Source organism: Rhinichthys klamathensis, unplaced genomic scaffold (genome assembly GCF_029890125.1).
Source record: "Rhinichthys klamathensis goyatoka isolate OS25496 unplaced genomic scaffold, OSU_Roscu_1.1 h1tg000557l_1, whole genome shotgun sequence".
NCBI lineage: Eukaryota > Metazoa > Chordata > Actinopteri > Cypriniformes > Leuciscidae > Rhinichthys > Rhinichthys klamathensis.
Genome location: NW_026607025.1, coordinates 433,988 through 451,063, shown reverse-complemented (window position 1 = coordinate 451,063; position 17,076 = coordinate 433,988). Strand labels below are relative to the sequence as shown.

At 38.5% G+C, this 17,076-nt stretch overlaps 2 protein-coding genes across 4 annotated transcripts; one reads left to right on the top strand and one right to left on the bottom strand.

The window, feature by feature from the left end:
- Positions 1-310: 310 nt before the first annotated feature.
- Positions 311-3,124, bottom strand: rag2 (recombination activating gene 2). The gene is made up of 2 exons (XM_056239254.1): positions 3,001-3,124; positions 311-2,234 (listed from the first exon to the last, which is right to left on the bottom strand). The coding sequence occupies exon 2, from the start codon at positions 2,216-2,218 to the stop codon at positions 626-628; it is 1,593 nt and encodes a 530-aa protein (XP_056095229.1). The 5' UTR covers positions 2,219-2,234; positions 3,001-3,124; the 3' UTR covers positions 311-625.
- On the top strand, positions 2,546-16,334 carry iftap (intraflagellar transport associated protein). 3 transcript variants are annotated; one of them, XM_056239256.1, is made up of 8 exons: positions 2,556-2,600; positions 3,265-3,312; positions 9,274-9,416; positions 9,508-9,674; positions 10,934-11,008; positions 12,113-12,167; positions 15,843-15,982; positions 16,108-16,334. In XM_056239256.1, the coding sequence occupies exons 3-8, from the start codon at positions 9,284-9,286 to the stop codon at positions 16,207-16,209; spliced, it is 672 nt and encodes a 223-aa protein (XP_056095231.1). In that variant the 5' UTR covers positions 2,556-2,600; positions 3,265-3,312; positions 9,274-9,283; the 3' UTR covers positions 16,210-16,334. The 3 variants fall into 3 exon arrangements, with proteins under 3 accessions (XP_056095232.1, XP_056095231.1, XP_056095230.1); XM_056239255.1 differs by lacking the exon at positions 2,556-2,600 and adding an exon at positions 3,025-3,163; XM_056239257.1 differs by lacking the exon at positions 3,265-3,312 and having other exon boundaries at positions 2,546-2,600.
- Positions 16,335-17,076: the final 742 nt, after the last annotated feature.

The window sequence follows — 17,076 nt, the reverse complement described above, 5'->3', positions numbered from 1 at the left end:
ATTCAAGAACATGCATTATATATATATATATATATATATATATATATATATATATATATATAATGCATGTATGTATGTTCTTGAATGTGAATATAAATATATACAAACACACATTAGATAAGTCAAGAACATGTATGTATATATATATATATATATATATACTGTATATATGTTCTTGAATGTGTGTGTGTGTGTATATATATATATATATATATATATATACACACACACACACGTTATTGACTTATCTAATGTGTTTGCATAATATGTGCATATATTATAATTATAAGCAAAACATGAGGTTAAAATATAATCTCTCCATAATTATCTTTATTAAAGCAGAAAATCATACTCTACAATTTTCCCCCACATTTAAAAAAGCAACAATCAGCTTAGTAATAATAAACAAGATCTGTAAAAAAAATGCATTTAATACTGCCATAAGCATTTTCATTGATTTAACCATTCATTTCTGTTGTTTTTATCAGTATGAAAAATACACTTCTCCAATTTTTGTTAATATAAAAATCTATTTATATTCTTAAAATGAACAACAAAATAAGCTTCAACAACAATGTAAAATGATATTATATCATGATATATAACAGAACAGAACAACAACATTTCAGTCAAAAAGTCTTCGCAGAAAACTCTTCTTAGCTGGGGTCATTTTCAGTGAGACTGGAGCCTTGCGATGGGTCATCTTCATTTGGACTCTCTTCAATGGCAACATCTGGCGTGGTGGAGTCATCTCCTGCTTGGGCAGGCCTCCGTGATCCAGACAGAAATACTTGCTATTGCCTTGAGAGAGGCGAAGCAAAAGGTTTTCAGGGAGCTCCATGCACTGGGCATGGACCCAATGTCCACCTTCACCCCTGGAGCAGTAGATCATGGCAGGTCGGGTGAGCTCAGTAGAGTAGTAGGGCTCCCAGGTGTTGGGGTCCACCTGACAGGAGAGGCAGCACTTGATCCAATAGCCTGTCTGAGATTCATCCTCCTCATCTTCCTCATTGTAAGTGGCACCCTCTCCATCGCTGCTAAACTCCAGCTCGTGAGGCTCTCGGCCAAAGTAGAGCTCCTCGGAGTCTTCCAAAGGTGCAGAGTCCTCAAAGTCAGTGGACTCCTGGCTGCATCCCTGAGTTGATGCTTCTCCATCTGGTTCCTTCTGGAAGTTTACCTGGTAGAAATGGTAGGCTTCTGGTGGGGTTGGGTTTCCTTCTGATGGGACTGCAAACAAGGCACTTCCTTTGCCCAGGCTGCCACCAAACCAAGTACGGCTGTGGCTTATTTCACTGGTCCACTGCGGAGGTTCGCGTGGCTCCATGTGGACTCCGACATCATCCAGGCCAATGTAGGTGCACTCCATGCGCTTTTGAGTCTCAGACTGGTACCCGCCTAAAATAATGTACTCATGATAGCCAACGGGAGAGGTTATGGCACTGGTGATGGAGAGACCTTCTTGAAGAACATTACAGGTGATGACAGGGCTTCCTAGGAGAAGCTCCACACGTAGGCGGATCAAGCGAGGTGGTCGGCAATCAGAGCTGAGGATGTGACCGCCCAGAAAGTAGACACAGTCCTCTCTCGCTAGAGCTACGTGAAATGACTGCCCATCTGTGAGCTCGGGGAGGGTGTGGGCTGAACTGCAACCAAACTCTAGGTCAATAAGAAAGACTTGAGGTGGACAGTCCACCACACTGTTCCAGTTCTCTGTGGTCCTTTCGGTGGGGGGCATATAGGACCTGCCGCCAAACAGAACGCAGGCGGTCTTCCCTCGGCTATGGATCACGCTGAGGGTGTGGCCGTATCGAGCGCTAGGGACGTCTCCAACCAGCTCTTTTTCTTGACATTGCAATGTGACTTTACGATTAGATCCTCTACTGTCTACACTCAACATGTAGAGACTTGAAGACAGTTCGTTGTTAGGAGTTCGGCCACCATGAATGAGGTAACATTCAGGGCTGCCATCACAAGGCTCAAAATGAGCTACCGCAGGACATCGGAGGGGAGGGAGATAACAAGAGTTGTTTGAAAATGAAATGGCTCGCAGCTTAAGTTCTCCATTTTTTATGCGGACACCAAATACACCAGTTGGACATGAGCGTTTCGGCCAGCCCTTTTGACCAAAGAGGTAAACATCACCCTCCAGCTCTAGTAAGGAGAAGCCTGGTTGCACAAGGCTGGCACAGTTCACAGCAGTTATTGGCTCTAATGACATCTTTTTGCAGTGAGCTCTGTAAAATATAATAAAAAACAACAACATTATTTTTATTGCTAAATAAAATATTACATAATAAAATTCAGGTCAATTGCACAGATCGTAAGGATGAATTCTGAATAGCATACCAGCATAATACTCCTCCTATTAGTAAGAGTAGTATGCAATTAACAAAAAAAAAAAAAAATCAAAGTATGAAAAAAATGCGGAACCATATAACCCTTTCCCTGTTTCCATAATAACAGAAACATTCCCACAGGAAGCAAGTTGTAGTTTTCCTTATTACCGTTTTTCTTAGATAATCGCGTTAAGCTTGTAATAAAAAGACTACATTACCCAGCATCCAATGCGAAACTGGCGGTTCTCGTTCTACATTTAAACGGTACGTCTGAGATATTTTTTATAAGCTTTCCTCTCTCCTTTTCTCCTTCTGTCTTCTAACAGCTAGCAGCGTTTTTCCTTTTTACACTTTTTAGATTCGTTTTAATGGCTTTAGGTAATCAAATTAGAGATGTTTTATTTATTAAACAAGGAACGTTACGTTAAGCAAGCGCTGGCTGTCAACACAAGTGATACAACAAGTTGAAGATAACAATATTTTAAATCACGACATACTTTAATAATTATATTATAAAAACCCGTCATTAACCTACGTGCTTATTTGAATTCTAACGTTAACGTTACTCGATGGCACCAGAATACCACATTCTAAATATTCCATAGGCTATATCTCTAGTCTTAACAATATTCAATCATCCTCATAATATGTATATATTTCTTACCTCCTGGTCAATGCACTCCGAAATCTGGGAGCTGTTTGGTGCTGCTAACTTTTATTTGAGATATTAAAGCAAATGGTTTAGTGACAGTGGCAGAGGTTCTGTGTTTGTGAAGGTTGACTGGCTCATCTTGAGGTTAACTGCCTGTAACTGCTGCTAACAACAGGTGTTTGAACACAACTCGCACAAGTTTGAATGAAAACAAGTACAAACTCAGTGTATTATTGGCTTCTGTATTAATATGGACTTTATGTTTGTGTTTTACAGTTCAGTTGATGATAATTTACTTGGCAGTTTGCAAATCAGCTGAGTTGCGTAAGTATGGATCTCCCAGATGTAACTTTCATCTTCCAAAATGTACACTTACCATGGTGACACTAGCGTGATTGGCACTTGTTATAATAATAATAATATTAATTATTTATATACATTTTGCTCCCTTATAACTCATGTTTAACAATAAATCAAAACATTGTTAAGTTATAACTCACATCATGGTAAGTCAAATAACTCAATTAAACATCAAATACCAGTAAATTTTACAATTTGCATGAACTAATATGCCTTAATTCATGCTTAACTAATGCACAGATAATCACTTGTTAATGCATGGCTCATGAAGAACTAAACCATTTATTAATGATTACTGCATCAGCAATTAATAACGATTCTATATGATTAATAGATTAAGTAATATATGAATTGTTATTAATTAAATGTGTCATAATATGTTAATTCCTAAATAACGTATATTATTAACTAATAGCATAAAAAATAAATGTGTTAGTTACCGCAATGGGTCGAAGAAGCCATGTATTTCAACTTCCAGTCATCTGCATTAATTAATCATTAGCTAATGATTTGCAAAGGTATTCTAATGTAACGACTTTTCTTGTTGAGGCACATAAACTAATTAAGTATTATGTCATTTTGGTTTTGACATCATTCCACACTAAGCCATGCATTTCAATTTCCACCCTTCTACAACCGGATTCCTCTGTGCCAGATGAACTGCCGCATCCAGTACCTTGTTGTTCATGGTGCAGGAATATGTCAGGTTAATCTTGAGGTCTAGGATTTAAAGGCAGAACACTGAGAACATGCAGCCAGGCACTGCTATTTCATAACACTGTCTAGATCGGACAAAGACAATAGAACCCATTATAATAAGTGGATGTGGTGCGACGCCACACAACACAACAAAACCCCCACAGTAAACTGATGCCATATTCTATTTCTGATGTACTACAAGCTGTTGCTCTACTTCTGTTACGAAGGACAAATGGACTTGCAGTGGTGACGTCCAGTGTAGACAGCTGTTGTGGCATGACGCGATAATGGTCATGTCCAGTTTAATTACGGTGTAGCTGTCAGTAGTTCAGATTCTGGTGTGCTGATATTTGTGTGCTTCCCAACTTACCCATCCTTCAAACACATTCTGTGACATTACATTCACTGTGCAACTGCCCTACTGACCTTTAGAGGGGATGTCAAAACCCATAACCATAATGGCATATTACTTAACAATAGGGGATTATCACGCTGATACGTAGTACTTCCGCATTCAGTGATCTTTGTGCACTGCCACTTCCGTTGAATCACCGATCACTCTGGCAAACTGATGACGGACTACACTAAGTTTATTTATACGGCATCCCTGGTAAATTAGTCTGATTCACTAAAGTGCCGGCTACAAACAAACGTGCTACCTTGTTTTATTTTAAAGTTTGGACCTTAATCCCGGCGCACCGCTTTATTCCACTTCTTCCTTATACTCAATTCAGTCGGGAATCCATGAGAACTTAAGTAGGGTTAGCGTTGTTGGTTAGATTTACAAAGTGGAACAGAGCAGTGACATCTAGCCTTCGTTTCAGCCATTGTTGAACTGCGTCGGAAGTGGACATGCACAAAGTTGACAAATCCCGCCCATGAAACCCGGAAGCGTGATAATCCCCTATTAGTTAATAGTCATGTGCCAAATTTGCAATTAGCAAATCATTAGCTAATGATTAATTAAAGCAGACAACTGAAAGTTGAAGTACATAGTTTTGACCAATTGTGGTAATTAACGCATTCATTTACACTATTAGTTAAAGGTGACGTAGGCAATTGCAGAGTGGCTAGCAATAGCAAGTTAGCTTTGAAAGCATGAGATCCCACCCTCCCTTCAGAGTGTCTCCAAAGCCACACATCCTTCAAAACACATGAACGCACAGCAGTTTGTGCAAAGCGTCACAAGAGACAGTGTTAAATTACCTCATGTCTCAAAGCACATAACATTACAAAAATAATGAACATAAACAACTAACAGAGCTCTACTTGCACAACCTGACTGCTACAAATTCATTTCCCCGTTGATAGTGTTCACATAGAAACGCATAAATCTGAGTTTGAGGACGTGATCAAAAGTTTAAACCAGTTTCACAAAAAGTGTTTATAAAACAAATTGCCTACCCTTTAATACTGTGTTAAGGGGTCCTTGTCCTGATAAACATTGAAGACCCCTGTGTTAAGGAATTATTTAGTCAATAGCAATTCATATATTACTTAATCTATCAATCATATAGACTCTTTATTAGTTGCTGATGCAGTAATCATTAATAAATGGTTTAGTTCCTCATGAGTCATACATTAACATGTGATTATCTGTGCATTAGTTAAGCATGAATTAATGCATATTAGTGCACTCGAATTGTAAAGTGTCCAAATATCTTTTATTGGCTGAGATTGCGTCACGTTGCACAGATTTTCCTGTGCCATCAGACAGATTTCGAGTTCTTTTATGACCTGCATTCAACACCAAAATCACACTCTTCATAATTGCATCTGTGACAGTGTTGCCCGTCTCTATGTAATGTGCTGTTGAAATAGTCTCCTCTGTGTTTCTGAGTGGTCTGTGTGCAATCAGGTTCAGTGAGGAGCAGAATGATTCACTCTCATTACACCAAATACAGAATGCGTGAGTCACACATCACATTTTGGCAGGAGGGGTAGCTCGGATTTGTAAAAATACTCCTTATTTCCCGCAGGCTTATATTTGCATTAACTGTTTCTGCTTGGCGGCTCTTTAAAGGAATGAAAGAAATTAGGCGACTGGTGTTGAAAGAAAGAGAGAGAGAGGGAGAAGAAGGGAACAGCTGTGCCGGTCTCATTAGCATAATGTTTTTGTGTTTCAGGGGGCTGTGCTCGTTTGCGCGAGCCCTCGTGCAGTTGCGTGTTTGTTTTGGAGGCCGAGAAATGTGTGTGTGTGTGTGTGCGAGAGTGCAAAAACAAAGACCCGTAACCACGAGTGCCTGGAAGAACACTGAAAAACACAAACAGCGGAGCACCTGTGTCTGAAGAGCAGGGCCATGAAGAGGAGGCTGAGCGACTCCCCTGAGGCGCAACACACACATAAAGAATTCCTCCGGTGTCTCCAAGCGCATAGGAGAGCTTTATTCTCCTGCTCAAGTGCACTTACATGCCGGTGTTCACACTTACAGATGCTGTAAAAAAAACCTGTTGAGTCCTGTAGCGGATTTGCATACGGAGCAGGCAAATAAATGCTGTTGTTTGCCAGCTCTGTCACAAAGAGTCGGAAGGGAGACTGAAACGCAACACAACACAACAAAACTACAATGCTTGCATTATAATGAACGAAGATATCACTTTCAGACCTCATTAATTATAATATAGCATTTAGTTTCTTGTTTGGTGTCCGATTCATTTTAAAGAATCAATTTGTTCAAATCCTTTAAAGCAGGGTAGGTGATTTGTTCCAGATTTTTTTTTTATTATAGCAATCACTAAGTTAAGTGGTCTAAATGTATTTATATGTTTATATATATATATCGTCTGCGGAAGGCGTAGGACCACAAAATGTTCGTCCAATCATTGAATTTGGTCCGAATGCAATGATTTGATATCAGACATGCAACCCTGCAAAAACTAATTTCCAGGAGAATCTAGCATTCGTTTATATTTATTTCAGTTTTAGTAGCTATTCTAACCTAAGTACTTCAACTCAAACCTGTTTTATGTCAGTTTGTTGCGAATACAACCTTTCTGATTTAAAGTTTTTCATCTAATATTTATATTTCAGCTTTATTTCAATAAACATAAACAATTTAGTTTTAGTTACCAAAAACAACATTGGTATACTGTATTATTCTTTAAAAATAGTATGCATGCAATGATACACATTTTAACCTTGTTTTAGGTGGTTATAAAATTAAGCTGATATGACTGAAATGGAAGGTCTAATTAAATGCAGTACATTGTGGTATCCAGGACTTCGCACACTTCCTATACTGCACTTTTTAGCAAATCTGGGTATTCCATGCATGCAGAACTAACAGTCTGTGGGCCAGATATACTAAACAGGGCAGATTAGCGTGAGAGCAGAATTCCAAAACAGTGCCGATGGGAGTGGAAAGTTCTGCGCGTGATCAAAGTCCTTTTAGGCAAGTCATGCCACTTGGATAATTGCCGCCATCTTGGCAACGCCTCCGGGCAGCGATATTTTTTTTCACAGGATGGTAGGGGAACACTCATGAATATTCATTAGGGAACTCATCCCTGATTGGTCTGATGACCTACCCCCTAACCCCGCCCCTAAACCTACCAGTCACTGGGGTTAAGACCATTTTTTACAGTCTATGGTTAAGACCAATCAGGGATGAGTTCCCTAATGAATATTCATGAGTCTTCCCCTACCATCCTGTGAAAAAAAATATCGCCTCCGGGCAGCTATTTCGGACTAACAAGACCAGGCTCCTATCTAAATGAATGGGAAGAGAGTCAGAACTGCAGTTTCACTGGTCACCGGGACATAAAAACTGCATGTATAGAAACAGCAGTAAAATATGATAAAAATCGCTGAAAAAGTTTGATGACTTTGCCCCAAAATAAGGTTTAAAACGTCTTTTTCCCCACAGGTTATACTTTTACTACGCATGCGCAAGGGTTCTCTCCCTCTCTCTCGTGCGCGCGCTACACAGTTTGAAGCCCAGTACAGTATGTGCGAGCTCTTGCTCGCTTGCTCTAGATTCCGGGAGATTTGAGCTAATTTGCGGGCATCAGGGAGCCGCTATCAATCTGCGTGAGACTTCTGATGTCTGATATTTACACAACTCACACATACACTGCATATCAAATCTGCCGCCTTTTCGTATTTTGCGCTGTCGCAAACCTCAACTGTGCGCATGCGTCAGTGGAACCAGACGATAGGCTTAAATGTTTCCCGGCTTGACTGTTAAAAGCAGACGATTGGCTTTCCAGCGGGAGGGGCGGGGCGTGTCCAGACAACCGCCATCTTTGGCGTTACGGGTTTTCCCTATATAGTTGTATTAAGGATTGAGGAAGTGGCATGTCTCTATATAAATTGTCTCTGGCGTGATCTACTGATGACATACAAATCAAAGAACACAGATGCTCTCAGATCAGTTACATAATAACCAACGCAATCCAACAGTTAGCATCTGGTTTAAGACGTGCTTTTTTTTGCAGGTAAATAATGGCGCAAACACCAGTAAATTGACGAAAGAGCACCTAAAGAGAATCTCCTACAAATGCATATGCAAAAAGGTCAGCCGCAAAAATAACTCTGCCCACGCCTTTTCAGCGCTATTTTTTCACTGCGTGTCTTTAGTAAATCCTTTAGTTTTTTAACGCCAAAAGAGGATTTGTGCTGGCACAAGCTGTTAGTAAATCTGGCCCTATATACTGTAAATTGCAGAAATAGTATGGATGTATTCCAAGAGAGAAGGAATAGGTGGACCGGCAGTGCAGCTGACGCCTGAAGCCAGGACTTGCGCTGTATTATTGATAGAGGAGAGTAATTAGACTCTAGTGTAGCACCTGTTTCTGTCCCTGCTAATGTTGTGCCACCTGAAGAAGGCTCTCCCTGGGGCGTGTTCGTGATGAATGACACGGCGACAGCTCGTAGTTTCTGACGATTATCACGCCATTCTTCATTATATTTTAATGTCACGGCAATCACTGCCCGCCCCCCTCCCCAGCCGTCATTGATTGTAATTAAGCTGAACTTCAAAATGATAATTTTATTCCAATCAGGGCTAATGCAGCTATAATGCATATCGCCGATGATAAGTGACCTGTAAAAAAGTGCAGCCTAGCAGAATCCCTTCATCATTCTTTTTTTCTTAGGTTTTTATACCAATACTTCCTTTTCATTTGGCTTGGTTCAGGCTCTCTGGGTTTCTTCAAGGTCTGCATGGTGTAAACAAACATCTCTTTTAATATCTCTTTCTCTGTTTCTTTTCTCAATGTGGATAGGTTTGACAGGATGCCAGGTTTAGTTAATGGCTCAGTTGTGGACAACCATGACCAAGCCATGACTGAAGCTCTGGAGCAGTTCTGCAACTCCCCGGAGCAAACGTATGAGCAGTTCCTGTCCACCTTCACACACCTGACCCCAGGTGAGCATACTGAACTCCACATACATCTTCTTTCCTCGGATACGTCCGTAAATCCTTCGCCTGTGGTCTTCACTGTCGTTTCCCATTGCAGAGAACGTGAGGGATACGCGTTTGACTGCTCCTAGAGGACATGAAGACAGAGCGATGGACAGCAGCCGAGAGCGACAAAGAGAGGATGGAGTGACAGAGATGGAGGAGAGCGTATACCGAAGGATGGGACAGGCGAATCGCTGCTCACCGACCGCTGATCAGGAAGAGGTCACCGCCTTATAGATTCAAACCGCTCGAACCGTCAGTCTTTACTGGGAGAGGTTCAGGCAGACCTCTCCTTCTCTTCAGTCAAAGTCTTCTGCTTTAACACACACACACACAGGTCCTTCACTGTCCAGCACTGTTTCTGAACTCCCTGAAACGCCTTGATTGTAGTCTTGAGGCATACTCAAAAAAAGGCCTAGTTGAGTTGCGCTAGTAGTGTGTTGAAACTCAAGGTTATGGTAAGGGGCGTGACTTTTCAGAAACACGCTCAAAGTGGTTTCACATTACACTTTTTGGAAGGAGGGGCTTCATAGACACTGAACAAGGTACCATTCACATTTTCCTTAGAATGCAACCACATATCAGCACATTAAAATTCATTCAGTGACCGTATAGCAACGTTCTGGCAACTATGCAAAACAACCTATGAGCGCCAGTCATATTTTTATCAGAATGCAATGGCCTAACAATGACACAGCAACAGGATACAATTCACAATCTATTAGCAATCAAACAGAATCTATTAGCAATCATATAGCGACGCTCTGGCAACCATACATAACAACTTAGAGTTATGATGATTTTTCTATGCTTAAGTGCCACTCATATTTTTACAGCCTAGCAACAACATAGAACCTCATAAGCAGCCTCATAGAAATGTTCAAATCCAATCAGAACCTGTTAGCAATAGCAATGCTCTGGCCACCATGCATAACAACCTTGCGTTATGGTGGGGATTTTTGTACTGGTAAGCACGCTCATTTTTCTTCTGAATGCAACTACCTAGCAACCACATATCAACATGTTTAATTTCACTCAGAAATTATTATAGCAATGTAGCATTGGCCATTTTTCTTTATTTTCCCTCTTTTTGGTGTATTTCTTCCTCAAGGCTTTTGGAATTCTCCTCTCAGTGTATTGAATGGCTTCATTGCAATGTGTGTTTTGCTTATCGGTCTGTCTGTGTGTGTATGTGTGTGTGTGAACGGTGCTTAAGACTCCCGCCTGGCTTGCGTATTGATCTCAGTGGGGCTCTGGCAAGCCACAGCACCAGTTACTGTCAATAACGCAAAGCACATCAGCCAACATCCCAGGCCAGTCAATGCTAAAAATGCATTGCTTAGCTCTCCGCCACAAGGAGAGAAAAAGAGCCGTATTGATTATAATGTTGTTTTGATTGTAATCACACCGATTCTCATAGCTGCTGTCATTTCAGAGCATCATTAAAGGAAATGAGATAGTGAGTTTGTGTGCTTGTATAGGTGCTGTTGGATGGCGGTTGTGTTGGAGGAAGACTGGGCGGCCCATCAAGCTCTGCTCCAGACAGACCTGTGAAGGTAAACGGTCAGGACATTCAAAACCAAAACCTAACAAGCTACTTCCCAAGACCGTATTTTAATGTTGAAAGCAACATAAATCTGCCTTTGAAGAACACTCACTTTTGCATATATTCTAAGGCAGCATTGCATATATCTTCCACAGAGAATCCAATCCCAGAATTATATATGATGTATGATGTGTTTACAATATGATGAAAATTCATGCAAGATGCCTATAAACAGGCTGTTATTTCATTCAGAACTATTTTACTTAATGTTTGTGTGTATATAAGCTCATTAGATTATGATAAGATAAGATTTTTTTTTTTATAAATTATTAGAATAAAGTCAAAAGTTCAATCTAATAAAAAATAACTATTTTACTTAATGTTTGTGTTACGCATTTTAACCTTAGAGTATGCCAACGCTAACTTTAAACTCAAGACTTCAGTCTAATAAAAAAATACAACATTTGTGTGTCATGCATTTTTAAACTCAGAGTATGCAAAGCTAACGATAACGTTATACTCTGTTGGAGTCACTTGAGTCAATACTTCATAAAACAGGACTATTTTTATTTTATATATATTTTTGTGCTATGCATTTTTATGGTAATTAGAGTATGCTAAGCTAATGCTAACGTTAAAGTGCTGGAAATAGTCAAGAATTCAATTAGGTAAAAAGGACTTTTACGTAATATCTGTCTGTGCTATGCATGTTTAAGATCATTAGAATATGCTAGGCTAATGTTAACTTTAAACTCTTTTTGGAATCAATTGAATCAAGACTTTAATCTAAAATAAAAGGACCATTTGACATATTATTTATCTGTACTGTGCCTTTTTAAGATCATCAACGTATGCTAAGCTAACCTGTTAACACTGAACTGTTGTTATAGCTTAGCAACATGCTACTATCAAACTTTATTGGAAACAATTGTTAGACCATTTTACCTAATAGGTGTGTGCTAGGCCTATATGTTTATGCTTATAAGGGTAATGTGATGTTAGCTTAGCAATATGTAAATGTCTAGTTGTGAATGAACTTTTCTGTGTAAAGAGAATATATGTTTGTAAACATGTATATTTAATTACTGTTTTGTCTTTTTTTTTTCCTTGGCAGTTTGATAATTATCTGGGAGATTCGGAGGACGAAGAGGAAAATGTTGACGCTACAGGTGTTTATTACTCGGAAAAAAAACATTTAAAAACATGTCACTTTACACCGAGTCAGTTTAGATTAGCTAGATTACAGTGGCCTAGATGCACATTTGGAGTCTTTATTTACGTTTTTACACTTTTTTTCTTATGTAAAGCACATCGGTGTGAATTCTTGTCATCTTTTTCATATTTCACAAATCACATAATATTCACATAATATACATCGACATGTTGGCATCACCGGTATGGATGTATTTTAAGTGCGGCATCCTCGCATAAATATTCTTTTCATGTGCATATGTAAGGACTGCATGGTCTCACCTTACCTTTAATAGGGTTTAGTGGATATCATGTGAATGCTATGTTTTGTAATTAGAGCTGTCATACAGCTTGATTTAAATATATTACCATTTATTACACATATTCAATGCATGCAAATTCTAAACCGCTCCCTCATCATTAGAGCCGGGGGCAAACGCTCGCTTGGCGAGGCTTAGCGCTCGCTGTGCAGGCTTGTAATGAGTCGCTCTTTTCTTGAGTGCCAGAGAGCCTCATTTAAACTCCAATGACCAGTTTAATACAAAAATAAATAAAATAGTTGTAGGAAAGAAAGCCTCTTTTGATTGGAGAGGCTTACATTTCAGAGCAGGGCTTCCGTGTTTTTTGTTGAGCTTGTCTGTGATCAGAGTGTTAACTCAGAGGAAAGGCTGTATGTAAAAGTCATTAGGTGGCGTGTTTATAATGAGAGTCTTATCCACTGAATAACAAAAAGATGCATGCTGAACTTCACCTTAATTAGCATGAATAATCGTGCCCTTGCTCGCTGGGCTTTGAAAAAAAAAAGCATTTGCTGGAAGTCGGCAGGACGCTGTACCGTTGGTTGTAGTGGGCGTTTGGTGTTCTGCATAACCGGCCATAGCTTTGTAAAATTTGACTGTAAAATAAGATTTTTTTTAAATATTAATTTTGTCGCTGAAAATTAAGATTAATACTTTCTTGCCATTTTATTGCTGCAAGTTTGCTAACTGAACTAAAATGATGGAAAAGGAAAAAACTAAGAGTAAAAGAAAAATTGGTAACCAAAATAAAAATACAAATGGGAATTGGCAAAAAAAAATATGATTGTATGATATAAAAGTGCACTACAGTTGAATGAAAACTAAATAGAATTACATAAATTATTTTAGTTTCATATTTTCATTGATGACCTTTAATGCCTTTTATGAGTAAATCATTTGAATCATGAATACACTGACTGAATCATTTTGTTTAAAGCTGCTGATTTATTCAGGAACAAAACAAGTGACGTCTTTATGAGTGAATCATTAAATCGTTCAGTCAACCAAATAGATTTTTTCAAAAATGCTGTTACATTCAGGATCAAAACAAGTGACTGTCTTTATAAGTGAATCATTGAATCATTCAGTCAACCACATTGATTTGTTTAAAAATGCTGTTTCATTCAGGAACAAAACACGTGACATCTTTATGAGAGAATCATTGAACCGTTCACTCAAACAAATGGATTCGGTCAAAAACACTCATTCATTTAGAATAAAAGATAACTATAGTGTGTTGGGTTACACTTTATTTAAGGTGTCTTGTTACAGGGTAATTATGCATTTAAGTACCGAGTAATATTAATTAACTACATGTACTTACTTTATGTTAGGGTTTGGTTCAGGGTTAGTTGCATGTAATTTTGCATAATTTATAGTTATTGCTATACATGTAACGTGTAACAAGAACACTGTAAAATAAAGTTTTTCTGTGTTGTTTAGAAATGTGTAACAAGAACAATTTGTGGTGTTACAAGGGATGAAATATGAATCTATATAATGCATACATAAAAAAAAAAAAAAAGATTTATTTCCCATTATTTCCCATTAAAAGTAACTAAACCCAACTGCAAAATTAAAGAAAATAGGAAATAGTGAATTTTTCAAAACTATAATAACCTTGACGTGACCTCTGAAACGTACAGTGCTAAACAGTAATAATGGTCTTTACTTCAGGGTTCAGTGACTCGCCTGGCCATCCAGATGAATCTTAAAATGGTTTGAGGGGAAGGCGGTTCTGGTCAAAGCGGATCAAAGCTCAAAAAGAGCTACAGGGTACCTACGGTTTTAATGAACCACGCCTCTGCATGCCGGTCAGGGAGGTTCACGGCATGGCATCACAGCAACAGCCTTCAGATTCATTAGCTGCGTGAAGCTTCTTTCTGTGTTTCCTTAGTGAGCTGGTTAATGGTCTTGTTTTTGAGACCACCTTGTTCTGAAAGCCATGGGTGAGTGGGGTTTCTTTAGAGGTGTGCAGTCCACAAACACACACACACATGGTGTTGTATACACTCAAACAAACACGCAGAAATGCATGCTACACCCCAGATGCCTGGTCCTCACCCAGCAGCTGAAACTATGACTTTCACTGTGCCAGTAATTAGCTGTTTAATTAACATCAGCATCAATCGAGCTCTTGCCAAGCCTTATGTCTTTCTCACTCACACATAAGCTACTGCAAAAATCCAGAGATGCAGGACAAAAACAGCTTGTTGGCACATTAAGCCTTCCTTTTTAACATAAAGTGTAAGTTCAATCAAAATGTACTCATCCTGATGTTGTTCCAGACTCTTAACACTTTATTTTTTCTGTAGAACGTAAAAGGATTTTTTTTTTCCAAAACTTAAATTCTTTTGTAAATCTCAAAAATAAAAGATTCTTCCCCTATGAGACTTTTTTCAAAATTTAAAGTTCAGACTTTCATGTGCGCACAAGATACCTCTGACATGAACGTTTTTTTTTTGCATATATTTAAAAAGTTTTCTACTTTTAAATTTGCACAAGAAACTTTGATGTGTGTAAAAAAAAACATTTTTACGACATTTAATTTGTTATTTGCTTAAAATCTCCTTGTCTAAATAAAAAATCTTCCCCAACGATGAGACTTTTTAAACATTTAAATATCAGACTTTCTTGTGAACACGAGATACCTCAAACATGAACGTTTTTCTGCGTATATTTAAAATGTTTTTCTAGTTTTACATTTGCACAAGAAACTTTGATGTGTGCGTTTGTCAAATAAATATTTTTTTTATTACATTTAATAAAATCTTGTCAAAATAAAAAAAATCTTCCCCTATGCGGATGTACATTTTTTTTATAAAAAAAAAACAAAACAAAAATCATGCACAAGAAACCTCTAAAATGAAATAATCTTCCCCTAAAAATGTCATGTGCACACAATAAACCATTAACATCAAAGTTTCTTGTGTCTACACCAAAAGTCTCAGGGTTTATTTGATGTTTTTGTGTAAATTTCACTTTGCAGAAAAGGGAGGGATGAAATTTAGCAAATAATATATAAAAATTTCTCTCAAAAATGTACCGAATGGCTTTAGAAGACTCATAATATCATACATACATACAGTGACGTATTGTTTTTCTTTATTGGAGCTTGACAATATCAGTCATCATCCACTTTCATTATATGGTAATCGCCGGCAGCACAAACATTCTTCAAAATATCTTCTTTTGTGTTCCACGGGAAGAAAGAATGAAATAATTTCGAACAACATGAGAGAGAGTGAGTAAATAATGACTGTAAAAGAAGAAACTGATTGTAAATGACTGCTGATGGATGGCTTTGGGTAAAAGAAACTGAATATTCATGCGTGTCTTGTTGTGTGTTGTCAGGTACATGTGCACTACCAGGTGAGATTGAAGAAGATCTGATAGCTGTCTCCTCTTCATCGCTCTGTCACCACACACTGCTGGAGATCTCCTCGACTTTCACAGACCAGAGGACACACACTCCCAGTGCCGCTGAGAATCAGGTACACACGTCTCTCTGAGAGCAGTCAAGCTCAGGCAGTAACTCAGACACTGAGATGCAATTTTCTGTTGCATTTCACAGAGACTCTGTAAAATTCTTCATTAACCTGTAAAATGTTTATTCTAGGATGAAAGTGAGGAGGTTGTTCCGTTCCATCTGGATGAGGACTTTGATTACAATAACGTTGTGCTGTCTCACAAATACGTGATCCAGGAACAGAACGGCTGACCATCTTGAGCTGTAAATGCTTCTAACAGCTCTGATTTTGCGTAAAGTCCTTGTTGAGGCGATCAGAAATGTTTTCATTTCGCCAAAGAATTTGAAGGAAGATTGATCAGCTGTTGCAGTTTTCAGAAACTGTCCTACTCAATAAACTAATGTTAGTTTGAATTATATCAGCTGCAATTAGATGTCCAGTACCAACTAGAAACTATGAAACAACCCATTTTTCTTCCATAAAGTGACTTGCTTCTGAGTGAAGACAACATTGCTTTGATGAATCCTTCATAAGACCAGGAGCATGTTTTTAAAAAGTAAATAGTCAATTTAATGTGTATTTTGACTTTAAAAGCACTTTGCATTAACACACCATATAATGTGTATTTATTTTATGGTCATCATTATGATTATTATTTTTACAGCTAGGCTCAGACGCTTTCATTTTATGACTCAACAGTTCAAATTAGGCGACCTGTGGTGTAACACTTTTTCTGATGTACTTGGAAAAGTAATGAATTGCTCGTTCTTTCTAACTGCGTTTTATTCACTTGAACAAAACACTCAGGGACTTTCTTTCTGTTCTCCGTACAAATAACGTGAATAAAAGCCCACATGTCTATGAAAAGAATCTGTCCCCCTTTTTCTCTCGACTTGATCGTTTATTTAGACATTTCAGAGAATGTCCGTACGTACCGTAAAATAATTGTCCTGCTGTTTCCCAGCATGTTTCCTCTCATTTTCACCTCCCCACCTTCATTTCCCCTGCGTTCAAAGTTCTTTGTACCCTGTTACCCAATGTTTCTGAAGAAACTAAACAATAGTACTCTTCAACACTTGTTCAAGGTGTACTCACTTTTGTTGCCAGCATACTGCTAT

Coding starts and splice junctions, on each gene's coding strand:
- rag2 (XM_056239254.1), bottom strand. CDS start 2,218: ATGTCATTAGAGCCAATAACTGCTGTGAACTGTGCCAGCCTTGTGCAA.
- iftap (XM_056239257.1), top strand. CDS start 9,284: ATGCCAGGTTTAGTTAATGGCTCAGTTGTGGACAACCATGACCAAGCC. Junction 11,009..12,112: donor CTCCAGACAGACCTGTGAAG/GTAAACGGTCAG, acceptor TTTCCTTGGCAG/TTTGATAATTATCTGGGAGA. Junction 15,983..16,107: donor CCAGTGCCGCTGAGAATCAG/GTACACACGTCT, acceptor TGTTTATTCTAG/GATGAAAGTGAGGAGGTTGT.